The 14074-nt window shown below is 41.3% G+C and overlaps 1 protein-coding gene across 2 annotated transcripts in view; it reads left to right on the top strand.

Moving 5' to 3' along the window:
* The window catches only part of RB1 (RB transcriptional corepressor 1), a 3440561-nt gene that overhangs the window by 3346381 nt on the left and 80106 nt on the right, over positions 1 to 14074 (top strand). For both annotated transcript variants that reach the window (XM_044073175.1, XM_044073174.1), the window contains exon 25: positions 487 to 629. In XM_044073175.1, the coding sequence (XP_043929110.1) occupies positions 487 to 629 (143 nt within the window). The remainder of the gene's footprint in view (positions 1 to 486; positions 630 to 14074) is intronic.

Here is a 14074-nt window from a genome sequence, read left to right as displayed (position 1 = left end):
TTGTCGTTTCACAGCAAGAGGTTCTCCCGTTCGATTCTCGGCTGGAGCACCTTCTGTGTGGAGTCTACATGTCCTCCCCACGGTCGAGTGGCGTTCGAAAGACTTGCGTGAATGGGCGTGCCTTCGTTGAAGGTTGGGTATCGGGCTGGCACCTCGGCACCATAAAAATCTACTATCAATCATTACCGGACTGGAGTTTGGCTGTGGCGATCCCTAACCGGGAAAAGCTGAAAGAAGAAGAAGAAGAATATGCACTGAAGAGGGATTGGAATCTACCTGTTTATTCCCCCTAACACTTTGAGTCCGGAGTAGCTCCCCCTTTGCTACACACTAGCTATGCTACTAACTTTTGCTTTTCTGTGTTGCATTGATATAGTATGGCATTTTATTTATGTGCTGTGTGCAGCTGTTCAAGTGACAGTTTTGTCTTTCTTTTCAGTTTCTAAATGAAAGAATACTAAAATTTTAACATTGCTTTTATGTTAGGCACCTGAGAAGTTTCTGAAAATCAACCAGATGGTGAGCAGTAGTGAGCGCTTGTTGAAGCGAGGTGGTGAAACAAGTAACCCACCCAAGCCACTGAAAAGGTTGCGTTTTGACATGGATGGGCAGGATGAGGCAGATGGAAGGTATGATTCTACAGTATTGTTAAAATGGGTTAGAAATGTTTATAATAGGTAAAGATTAAACTACAGTGTGAAAGTTTCCATTTAAACATATGATGAGGACATCTTTTGAAGAAATGTATTGTTATAAATTAACGTTTGTGACATATTTTCAGTATTTATCCCTGCTTACCTCCACTTCCATTTGACTTACTTAAAGTCTCTTATTGACATAGTTGTAAACACCAAAAAAGAAGAAAAGTGCCGTACAAAACAAAAAAACAATTCTTCAGCACTACAATAGTCACCCAATAAACACAAGCAGGCAAAATCTTCCCGGAACAGTTTTATTGCAGCAATAAAGGCTCTCCAAGTCACATTAATAATAGCAGCATCCACAATACGTTTTCGTCTCTTACTTCATCAGATAATATGACAAGACATCAATCCCCTTATATACCCTCACCTATTTCAAATCAACCAATATAAACCATTACATGTATTAAAATTCTATGCTCTAAAATTGATATATATTGTAATCTAATTAAATAGAACATACCATTATTTAATTTATACATCATAAATATCTCTATAACAATCTATCTATACTAATAATAAAATGTAATGAATTCATAAAACTTAATCAAATACTGTTATAAATAACTTATGATGTATAAATTAAATAATGGTATGCTATATTAAATTAGATTAAAATATATATAAATTTTAGAGCATAGAATTTTAATACATGTAATGTTTTTTATTGGTTGATTTGAAATAGGTGAGGGTATATAAGGGGAATGATGTCTTGTCATATTATCTGATGAAGTAAGAGATGAAAACATATTGTGGATGCTGCTATCGTTAATGTGACTTGGAGAGCCTTTATTGCTGCATTAAAACTATTCTGGGAAGATTTTGCCTGCTTGTGCTTTTTGGGTGACCATCGTAGTGCTGAAGAATTGGTTATTGACAGTTCATACATGTGCAAACTGTCAGATTTAATAGTCAGAAGTCTGTTTGCCCAGCTGTACACTAAACTTAACGCTGGCGGTCTGTATGTGGAGGGTGTGTTGGGTCATCCTGTTCCAGAAATGACGCATCAAGGCCTAGGCAACTTCTGTCTGGTTTGCAGAACTTGTATGGCCAGTTTAGCGTAACTGTACTTACTTTAGTATTTAGTTGTATATTGTTTGTGAATTTTTTTTTTGTCATAGAAGTTTATTTAAGTTCTCTTTGAATTCTGTGGTAACTGATTTTGATTATTTTTTTCTTTTATATTATTTTATTCATTTGAAGCCGAATATGGATTCCTTAAATGAGTATGCAATTAACGATTTGCTAATGCACAAATATATTGTACAATGTAATAAATGATATGCATATTTAAAGGTAACAGCTGATAACACAGGTGATCTGTGTTCCTCGTATCAAAGCTTGGATGATTTACTTACCATTGTTAGAAGTCCATCTAGACTTAATGATGATGATTGCACTTGTGCAGCTATCATGGCTTGGAGAACTGTTGTGGGAGATAGTAGAGTGTTTGTGGAAAATGATTACTCACTGTACACCAGGCAAAGGAGGAGTAAATTTGTTCCAATAATCAGGGAATGTCAAGAAGTGAGCGTGAAATTCAAGCTGCTGTATCAAGCTATTTTCAGAATATTATTTCCTGGAAAGTCAGTATGATGTCCCTCCTCTGGGCCAGTGACAAGGAACCTGAAGCCTCACCACTGGCACTGGAGAGGGACGTTCACTTGGAACAAAAGTAGAAACACACACAGTATTTCCAGATGCAACTCGTCTGCATCCAGCACAATTTCCCTTAAGAACACACATGGAACGCACTTAGACTAGGGGCTGCATCCACCCCCCCCTCTCTCTCCAGGTCCTCAGTAAGACTCCCCACTGGCACAGCTGTAGAGTTGAGTCCTTAGCTGAGTGTCCAAGCCAAGTCCTCCACCACTCTCTGTGAAAACTGTGCTCTGTGTCCCTGACACACACACTCTTTGAGATTTGATTTTCACTCACACACACACACACACACACACACACACACACACACACACACACACACACACACACACACACACACCTGGGAAAGGCTGGCACAGATTTACTAGCTATGTCCCCTTTTGCCCAGACTGTAAGGTAGTTACTTCCAACAGACACTCCAAAGCCAGCTACTCCAAGGCTGTTACAAGGGTACCAAATTATACTGAGTGAAATTAATACTAATGCAAGTGGTAATGTTGACCAAATAGCCAGGCTTGTAGGAGTGGCCGCAGTGTCACCAAGTAAATGTAAGTACTCTCAAAGGTTAAAATATTCTCTAAAGGAACACCCACAATGAAAAGTTTCGATATATTTAATAATAAGTAATAAAAGAACATGAACATACTAAATATCTGTTTACAACAAACACCAGAGTTTCAATCACAGGAAATATTAAAATAACACAGATGAAAAGATTCACACAGATACAGAAAAACAATACTTAACTAATCTCTCACTATTTTCCCAACTGATCTCAAGAATTACTATCCCTGGTTCCTTACTAAAGCAAGGCAAGATGAAGTAGGTGAGTGATCCTTCTATGTCAGGTTTCAAAAACAGACTGACCTGAGACTTCAATCTCATCTAGTATTAAAACATAATATCTGTGCTGGATTACAGAATGACATCACATACATCTGGTCATCTGACTCCTGGTTTCTATACTACCCCCCTTTACTAGAAACTGAACCAGAATCTCGCACATGTGTTACCATACACACACATACAGCTTTGCTAAGATGTTTTGCAGCTTCTGGAAGTCAAAACAATTTCAAACTTCCACCCTTCCAGTTCAGTGCTAATGCCACAATACAGAAGGTTTCTTAGTACAGACTTTTTGTCTCTGGTTGCATTGAGTCCTGTGAGTTACAGTCTTTATGGCCTATATTTTTCAAAGTTATCTGGACTGAGGTTAACCTCTTCTCTTCCAGTATACTCTTTTACAATATTCATTTCAACAGTTATAATACAGTCTGACATACAGGTGTATTTCTTTTTTCTGTCCAGCAGGACCCACTGTTAGTACATTTTTTAACACAAGCAGCTTTACAAATGCATTTTCAACACAAGTACTTGTACAAATCAATTTGATATACAAATGACATATAATTCTTTACAAAACTCCAACTAGCTATGCTGGCATATGTTAGACATCCACTGCCCTACTTCTCCTGGCATGGCTAGCAATACCTCACGTTGTCACAGTCAGAATCATTTTTTGATGCAAAGCATGCTAAGGAGGAAATACTAAAATTTGTACAACAAAAAGTGAGGTATCAAATAGAAGGAGATTCTGTTTCTTGTTCTTCTGGTAATAAAGTCCTTGGAGAGGCTGTGCCAGTGAAACCTTTTCCAGTGTTTCAAAAGAAAATGCCTGAGAGACAGAAAGAAGCACAAGAGTTGACTAGATGAACCAGTATTACATTGAAAATGAAGAAGAGACTGGATTTGTGAGATGGAGATCAACAGGAAGAAAGCCAGCAATTTGGAAATTTGCAAATAAATATGGGATTCCATTGCGTTAATTATATTTTTGAACTATGACAGAACAAGAAAACCTGGAAATACCGGATTACTGTACTAAACTTGTATGGCACTCCAAAGCATATGCCTACTTCATGTCATTCTTCTTCTTTTGCCCCTACCTGGTGACCAATGGAGAGGTGGTCGACCCCTTAGTTGGTATGCTGCTGTGGCTGCTGCTGGATTCTGGGCTTCTTTCATGATGCCTTTCCATGCTGTTCTGTCCATGGCAATCAGGGTTGCCACCCCTCCGTTTTGTTTTCTGGATTATCTGAAAGTCAAATTGATTCTCCGGTAGTCTGGAAAACACTGTACATACTCCTGTATTCTGTTTCAAAAAAGAAAACAGACTATCGAGTTTGTAAATCGGCTGATTTATTATGCTTTTTTCTTTAGAGAAAAGCATAGTAAATCAGCCAAAAGCAAGCATTAGTAATGGAAAAAGAGGGCGTTCCCTGCCCGATGGTGTCACAGTGACATGAAATGGGTGGTGTGTGGACGGGAGAAAGGGTGAGGTGGGCGTAGATACTGGTTATGTGAGGGGTGTGGCCTTTCTCCAGTTTTAGCCACAATGAAAGTTGGCAACCCTAATGGCATGTTTATGGCCTTCTGTAGGTCGTGTCGCTGGCTTCTCACATCCTGTTCAACCTGTTTAGCCTACATCTTATTTGGTGCAGGTTTGTGAATTCTCTAGTTCATGGAGCATGCTCTCCATAGTAGTCTTTATGGCAAGTATCAGGTGTCCATCCTGCACACACGTCCAAACCAGCATAGCCTCTTGCTCTGGATCTGTGATCGTTGGTTGCTGATTACATCTGGTCTGGATGCTCTCATTTCTAATGCAGCCACAAAGTGAAATTCCCAACATTTGGTACAGGCATTGCATTTGGAAGACCTTAAGCTTGTTCAGGTGTGGCTTGAGGAGGATCCACATTTCCAATCCATAAAGGAGAATTGGCAAGATCAGTGCCAAGAAAAGGCAAATCTTGGTGGTGATAGTGATATATGTCTTCCATAAACACCACTTGAGCAAAGCAAATGCTGATGTGGCTTGTCAAATCCTGCTATGGTCTTGAGCTGTTGATGCCACCTTCTTCTCCTGGACCAGCAAACCCAGATACTTAAATTCTCGCATTTGTTTGATCTGAACTCCCTCGAGGTGGAAGGTAGCTTGAGGCCCATTGGTTGCCATCACTTTGGTCTTGTTCGCATTTATTCATAGGTCATATGATTGGCCGATGCAGGTGATGTCATAGAGGATATCTGTGGCCTCAGCATCCCTGTGTGCAAAAATGGGGCTGTCATCAGTGAACATCAGGTTAGTCACAGAATGGTCTTCGTCATACTGGACTCTGCTCCTTCCCAAAAATACTCTACTTCTGATGGTGTCCAACTATGTTGAACAGCAGTGGAGAGACCACATCACTTTGACAGACCCCAGTCTGGATGGTAAGCTCTTCAGACAGTTCATTCTGAATGCACACCTGGCTGGATGAACCATTGTACTATGTTTAAAGGAGTCTGATGATTTTCTTCTGCAGATGTTTGGTCTCAAACTTGAAATCAGTAATGACGATAACTGCACATTATCCACCCCAGATTCTTTCCTCCATTACGTGATGGATGGTGAATATTTGGTCACAGCAGCCTCTGTCTGGTCTGAATGCAGCCTGTACTTCCCTGCTGGTTTGCTCGCAGTGTTTCTGCATCCTGGATTGTATGATAGTCATAAAAACTTTGCCGGTGATGGAGAGCAAGCTGTTGCCATGGTAGTTCTTGCATTCCCTGTTGTCCTCCTCCTTATAGATAGGTATGATGATGGCCTTCTTTGTGGATGGTATCTTTTCCGTAACCCATAGCAGTTCAATCAGTGGATGGAGTCAGTGGAGCAGGATATCGCCTCTGGCCATGATTGCTTTCGCAGTGACCTGACCTAGCCTTTGTGCCTTGCTATTTCTCAGTGTTCTGATAGCTGATTTCACCTCTTTGACTTTTGGCTTTGCATCAGTCATTGGGGCCTCAGAGAGATCGATGGGTGGCAGATTGACCATTGGTCCATGAGGTGGATCATGGTTGTAAAGCTCTTAAAAGAATTCCCTCCAACATTTCAGGCATTTACAAGGTGAGCTCATGAATATCCTGTCCACTTTTTTTGATGTTGCCACTGGTAGATTTGTTCTTCCCACTCAGTTGTTCATGTGTGCTGTACAGGGTGCGGTACTTGTGTCTGAATGCCACCTCCCCAAGGTTGGCTGCCACCTGTCTCCAATACACTTCCCTTTCTGCTTTCAGCCTCTGGCAAACTTCTCGATTCAGCTGTTGGTATCATTGGTAGTTGAACAGCTTCACCTGCTTCAGTTGGGCTGTGAGATCCAGGCACTCATCAGATATCCATGGCTGCTTTTGGCGGTGGATAGGTGGGCATAGCAATTTAGTGCATTCCACGATGGAGTTTGATATCTGCTTTTATGCCTTATCTATATCCTCCATTTGGCCAATACTGTGAACTTGTTTAACAGTGCAATCTGAAATTCCTGTTTGCGGAAGAGGCCATAATTTGCTTCCAGTCCAGCCTGGCTGGCGGAGGTGACTTTTGCTTTGCACACTGTAAGCAAAGCTGCACCACAGCATGGACAAGGTAATTATCAGAGCCATAGTCAGGTCCTTGCATAGCATGGATATCCTTAAGCAATGATTGGAAGCGGGAGTTGACCAGGATGTGATCTAATATGGCTGAGTCCTTGCCAAATGGGTTTCACCATGTGACCTGGTGTTTACGGGGATGCTGGGAATGGCAATTTCCTACAATGAGATCATTTGATGCAGTAAAGTACAGAAGGTGCAGGCCTTTATCATTCATGTTTCCATGGCCAAATCTACCCATCGTTCCTTCCCAACCAGATCTGTCCTCGCCAATGTGGGCATTGAAGTCTCCTGCCAAGATTACCATCTATGGGATCGAATCCAGCTTGTATTGGTGCTGGTTGTAGAAGTTATTCTTAGCTGGGTCTGGGCTCATCTCGGTGGGTAGATGGACATAATGTGGGTCTTGATGGTACCTTTGGCGGTGAGCACTACCAGGAGGTCATCTATTAGTTGGAAAGCTTCTTGCAGCCTGGCTAATCACCATAAACCTGACACCAGCCTCTCCCTGCTTGCTGCCAAAGTAGTACAGCATCATCACTTCATCAGCTGTAGGTGGTTGGATGGTCAATGTTCCAGATCCAGTGAGTGGTAACTCCGACACTGCAGCAATCGAGATTTTGCATTTCATGAGCTCCTTGGCAATAATTTCCTTTTGGCTAACATGGTGTCTGGTTCAATCATTCCACGTGGTGATACAGGTTTCCAGTTTTAGTGTAATGAAGTAGCCCACTTCTTACCAGCACCCTGGGACCCCAGTGCTGGCACTTTGGCTGCCCCTGATGCAGTAGCATGAACGAATGAGTTTGTTTGCATTTCCATGCATTTTTTTTTTGCCTGTTTTCCCAGTTTTGGTCACTGTGGTCGGGTGACCACCCTCCTTTTGCTGCCTGGCTTGGGACCATCATTGGCAAAGTTACTTCATGCCATTAATGTTTGGAAGAGTGTTTAGGAGAGGGGAACAGGAAGGCAAGAGTTATCTGTAAGTAAAACAACATTTTTTTCTTAACAGTAGTAGTTTATAATGCTTGACGTAACCTGCCTGCTTTCTCAGTTATTTCCAAGTGTAATAGGAATAATAAAGTAAACAGGAGCCCCTGTTTTGTTTTTTCTTCTCCTTTCTTTCTCCTTGTTCTGTTTTAAGAAATGCAGGCACTGCAATATAAAAAAGAAGAAAAGTCTGGAAAAAAAGAGCATACAAGAAAAAATTATATGCTTTTTCTTACCCTTGCATAGGGGAATATCTGGATTAAGGCCATTGGCTTGACCTATAACAAGTTTTAAGGGGAAGCAGTTAAATAATAAATAAAAAAGTACACTGAATATAATAATAAGTTTTCCTCTAGCAAATAAATGTGACAAAACTGTGGCTGAAGGACAGGGACAAAGTACTAAAAGTGGGAGACAGTAATGTGGAAATAAGTCACTGTACACCAGGCAAAAGAGGAGTAAAGCAGAGACAACTGTGCATCTGGTTCTCATGTCTCTATGGAGACAATCCGATAAGGGGAAATAACAGAATACTTCTTTCTTTCAATGCCTAGGAGATGTTTTTTTTCAGCATTCAAGTGTTTTTCTAATCTGCTAGAGGAATAAAGATAAGGCAAAAACAGCACTTAGTGGAAGTAGAAGCACAGGCTGTACCATGCGTCTTAGCATGGATAACCTTCATTTTATAAGTTAATCCAAGTTTGTAAGTGTGGCTGTCAGTCTAGAAGAGTTGTTCCTATTATGAGAGTTTAAACCTCAATATTTGAAAATCTATATTGTTTTATTTGTTAGCATTAAGTTAATAGGTTTTAGGGATGTTGTGGGGGGTGTGCTTTTTTTTTTTTTTTAATTAATTTATTTATTTATTTTTTTGGGAGGGTTTTCACTAAAACAAAAAGTTTTGTAAGACATGACATAGGTTCAAATGGAACAAGAAAAACTCTATAAAAATCAACCTACCAAACATCAGTGTATATACGTAACACAAAAGCTGAAACTAGACATATAAAAAAAGCTGTTTCATATAACAGGTGGGAATAACTTCTAAATATAATGACAAGATTTTCTGTATTATCTTTGAATGTGAATAGTCTCACAGATATATACAAAAAGGAAAGAGTAGTGAACTATATTAAAAATGCAGAGTGCAAATAGCTATGCTACAGGAGACACATTTGGAAACAAATGAGCATATGAATGTGATGAGAATTTTGGGATGGTTATTCAATGTAATATGTGGGACAAAGGAAAAGGAGAGTACTTATATTAATTGCAAGAGGAGTTCAAATAGTGAAAGAAGAGGGAAAAAAGATAATGGTAGATTTGTAGTAATAAGGGGCTACTGGCAAGGGAGGAGGATTACGCTGGCATATCTTTATATTTTACTTAAAGCTGTTAAAATGGAGCTTAAGAAAATTTTGGGAGAAATAATCCGCTTTCAGCAGGGAATATTACTTATAGGTGGGGACTGGAATTTGATTTGCAGCAGTGAGGATGTGTCTTGGGGTCCCAGAAAGGAAAATATAACAAAAGAGAGTATATTTTTTGAAGAGAGATATGAAAATATCTGGCATGGAAGATGTAAATTTAAATATTGTTCCCCAAGGTACAAAAACTGGTCTAGGCTAGACAGAAATGATATTTTATAGGAACATATGCATTTAATTGAAAGTTTTTCTACACATCCAATAAATATTTCAGATTATGCATCAATAATTAAAATAAAAATGCAGGGTAATGAAATAAAAATGGCACACTGGTGCTTTCCTACTTATCTGTTAAAAAGAGGAATTTAAGGAATGGGCAGTTGACATTATTCAGGAGTTGTTAGGGAATATAGAAATTTCTTCTTAAAATATAGCTAGGGAGTGGGATAAAATTTAAGTGGAGTTTAAAAATAGATGGAAATAAAAGAAAGAGAGGTATAGTTAAGAAGTAATAAGAATTATTTAGAAGGACTGACAAATGTTATAGTATTGCAGAATAGAGGAAAATCTCACATAACAAGAACAGGAGCAGTTGCAGAATGCTAAACAGAAAATAAGGCATTACCTCGATAATATGCATGAGTTTATAAAGACTGCTGTTAAGCAACTGTTTTTTTGATACTAACAAAAACTTTTAGAACAATGACTCAGTCAACAGGCTGTAGAAAGGGTTGTTGTCAAGCTTTTATTAAGCCTATAACAAAGAAGATAACCAGAGATCCTGTAGAGGTAATAGAAATATTTTGGAAATTTTATGAAAATCTGTATAAAGCAGAGAAATATGGAAATCAAGAAAAGGTACAAATGTAAAGGTTTATCAACAAATTAAATATGCCACAGTTAAAGGTAGATGAGGCTCAATTACTAACAGGATAGGATGAGTTGAGATAAAAGTGGTGATGTATAATCAATCTACAGGAAAATCCCAAGGAGCAGATGGTATTCCTGTGGAAGTTTGGAAGCTAGGAGGGATGAAACTGATAAAGATCTGGAAGGTATGTTTAACAGTATTTTAAAAAGAGAAGAAGCACCAACATCCTGGAAGAGAGTGGGTAGTGGCTGTAATACCTAAAGATGGTAAAGACCAATCAGATCCAGTTTCATATATTCCTATTTCAATTCTAAACCATGATTATAGTCATAGCCGGCCTTAGGCATAGGTCAACTAGGCAACTGCCTAGGGCGCCACTCTAGCAGGGGTGCTTTTCCAGTATTTATTTGATGTAGGTAGACCAGGATGGGGGCACTGGGTGGTGTGGTCCTAGGGCACCAGTTGACCTAGGGCCGCTCCTGATTATAGTGTTATGTCTATAATGGCTACAAATTGCAAAGATGATGCCAAAATTGATAGAATACGGATCAGTGTGGTTTTGTGGAGGGGAAGCAAACGTTTGACAACATTTAATGAGCAATGATGATCCAGAGGAAAGCAGAATATAAGAAAATACCGCTTTTGTTGGTGTGTCCTAATGCAGAGAAAGCACTTAGCAGAGTATGGTGGGATTTTATGAGTGGAGCAGTGGAAACCTTTACATTCCCTGATAAAATTAATAGGTTGATTAGGAGGATATATGAGGGATCAGAGACAGAAATTAAAGTGGATGGGTTTCCCCCTGGTAAGTTCTGTTTGAGCAGAAGAACCAGGCAGGAGTGTCCTCTTTCCCCTTAAATGTCCTTGTATTCCTATGTTGCAGTATTCATACCGTGGGATTTCCCGCCTCAGGCGACCCAACGTCGGCTCCTATACAAAAGCTTAAGCCTGGCTGCTGTAGGTGCGTGGGACGCCACACGCAGGGCCATAAATCAGGGACCATAAATGTGACGTCTGCACGCACAGACCTCAAAACGCTGCAGCCACAGAAGATGTTAAATTCGACCACTTCGCTCCTATGACCGAAGGCTTCTAAAGATAGGTACCTCATTGGGTATTTTCTCTCTTGCGTACGCTTGAGCTTGTTTGCTGTAGATTCCCTTTTAGCCGATTTCTGAGAAAACGAGCAAATGTAATTGCAGGCATCAGATACCGCACAAAGACTATCACGGCCAGTGTATGTTTTGCTTAGGTAAGGAGCACGCCCATAAGACCTGCCCCATTTGTCAGTCTTTCATGCCAAAAACCCTGCGCAGCTGTCTGGCTGCACTAAACTTGTATTTAGAAAATCAAATACTAAAATGCCTCACTCTCAGGATGGATCCCATGTTGGCCACCCAACCTGAACAACTGAGGAAGAAGGCAAAGGTTTCCAGGCCTTCTCCTGATGCCAGTCCGCCATCGGATGTCCCGCCGATTACCGATATAGGGGATGAGGGACACCGGATTACTCCATCAGCTTTGATGGTTCCTCTGAAAGAGGCTGTTTCTGCAGCCACGAAAAGCACGTCCGCGGAGTTAGTCCCAGACACCGTCAACAACCGACATGGAGGGGGGACCATTACTTGGTCGGCCAACTGAGACCTCTCCTACTCTAGCCCAGGCCTCTGTCTCTAAGCCTACCCCTAAACCCACGCCAACAAAGAAAAAACTAAACACTTGAGCCCTATGCCTCAAGGAACTCTTGACTGGCAGTTGTTTACCAACTCCTTAATGCAGGCATTTATGACCCTTAGGCTCGCAGGCCCTGCACCTACCAACATTCCTGTGCTGAGCCCCAGGCCAGCCTCTGCTTCCTTCTTACCTTTACCCACTACTCATCAGGGAGAAGAAGCAGAAGTACCAGATCAGTCCTACTCCTCTTCTGAGGACTGAGTTTCCTATGTCTCAAAGATTGCTTCACCTTTGGATTATTACTCCCCAGACGAAGACTCTATTGAAGGAGATTCCCCACCAGAGGATATTACCTTTGGGATAACTATTTCAAAAATACTTCAAGTGGGATACTGCCTTCATATCAGACACCAAGAAAATATATTTTGAAATTCTGCAGCTTGAGTCACCATCCCCTACAGCTATTCCTCCTGTGCTTCCAGCTTTCCTGGATGCCTTTAACTCAGTCTCCAAGAACCCAGATTCACAACCTCCTGCCTCTAAAAGGCCAGATAGATTTTACAAGGTGGCCAATGACCAGAAATGTCTGGTGAAACCTCCCCTGGCTGACCCAGCAGTTAATGCTGTGTCTCCAGACAGTCAAGGCAATTACACTCTGCTACACTTTTACCAACAGATAAAGACAGCAAATCCATGGACAAAATGGGTAAGGAGGTGTACACCTCCTCTACCCTGGCATTCAGGACTATCAGTTACCAAACCAACGTGGATAAATATGCCCTAGACCTTATCTCCCAGGCTTCCACCTTGCTGGCTTCTACCCCAGACTGTCCAACCAAAGCTGACATTGCATCAAAACTGTCTCTAGCTACACAACTAGCCAGACACTCTCTCAGGTACAGTTAAGATGCAGCAGAAGCCTCAGCCAGGTCTGCTGCCTCTGTATCTGCCTTGCGCAGATACTCCTGGCTTTGTCTACAACCTCTACCAGAGGATTTTAAATCCGAAATAATGGATGCTTCTCTGGACCACAATGTTTTATTTGGAAAAAAACACAGCAGAACTTTTCAAACATGTAAGCAAAGAAATGCAGGACCTTAAGCATCTGCTGCTGTCCCCCTTCCGTAGATATTAGAGGAACTACCCAGCAAAAACATCCTTTGTCAGAAGGACTCCTCCAGCATCACACCCTTCCTCCTCAAGACCCCGTAGGGCATCAAGGAGACAGCCTTACTCCAGACCCCCCAACTCTCAGCTCCCCGCCAAACAGCCCTTTCCAGACAGAGGGGGACCCTCTTCAGAATGACTGTCCTGCTGAACTGCCTCTGTCCACTGCCTTCCCTTCTGGAAAACCATCACATCAGATCTTTGGGTTCTTTCCATCATCCAAAAAAGATATTTTCTTTCCTGGAAGGAAAAAACAAAATTAAAAACAACTCCTTTCCCCTCAAAAAATCAGCTTTATATATTCCCTTTAGATTCTTGAGTCAGAAGTTCTTTCAGAATGATAGAACCAGTCCCCTCAGGACAGGAAGGACAAGACTTTTATTTATTGTCTTTTCTTTGTTCCAAAAAAGGATGGCCCTTGGAGACTATTCATGGAATTGCCTTATCTGAACCTTTTCCTAAAGGTTCCCTCCTTCAGGATGCTCTCCCTTCAAACTCTCCTACCCCTCATCCCCTCCCAAACCTTCATGGTTACTCTGGACTTAAAGGATGCTTACCTGCAAATCCCTATCAGGCCATCCCACAGGAAGTTTCTGCACTTTACTGGCCACTCTTCACACTTGCAGTTTACAGCCTTGCCCTTTGGCTCCCATAGTTTTTACAGAGTGCTTGGCCCCAGCCATTGCCTATTGCAGAACAAAGTGAGTCCAAATTCACCACTACCTGGGTGACATTCTTATTCTGGCAGAATCAAGAGTCCACCCTACAGACTCATCTCAGGTTCACCATGTCTCTCCTCCACAACTTGGGATTCCCCCTAAACATTCAGAAATCCTCTCTTCTTCCTCAACAGGACAAAGGATTCCTAGGCTGCAGGATCAGGACAGACCTGATGAGATCCTTTCTCCTACAGGACAAAGTGTAGTCTCTCTCTCCACCCATTTTCAAAGCCTACTTCCAGTATCTCACCTATCTGCAAGACAGTTTCTGCAAGTTCTAGGTCTCATGGTGGCCACTGCTCCCATTAGCAAGGACGCACATGAGAAAATTCCAATGGTTCATAGGTTGGTACTAGGCTACCGGCCCTAGGTCCTATACAAGCCTAGCCATAACAA

Source organism: Protopterus annectens, chromosome 5.part1, assembly GCF_019279795.1.
Source record: "Protopterus annectens isolate FY-2018-M chromosome 5.part1, PAN1.0, whole genome shotgun sequence".
NCBI lineage: Eukaryota > Metazoa > Chordata > Ceratodontiformes > Protopteridae > Protopterus > Protopterus annectens.
This window is presented reverse-complemented; position numbering and strand designations above follow the sequence as displayed.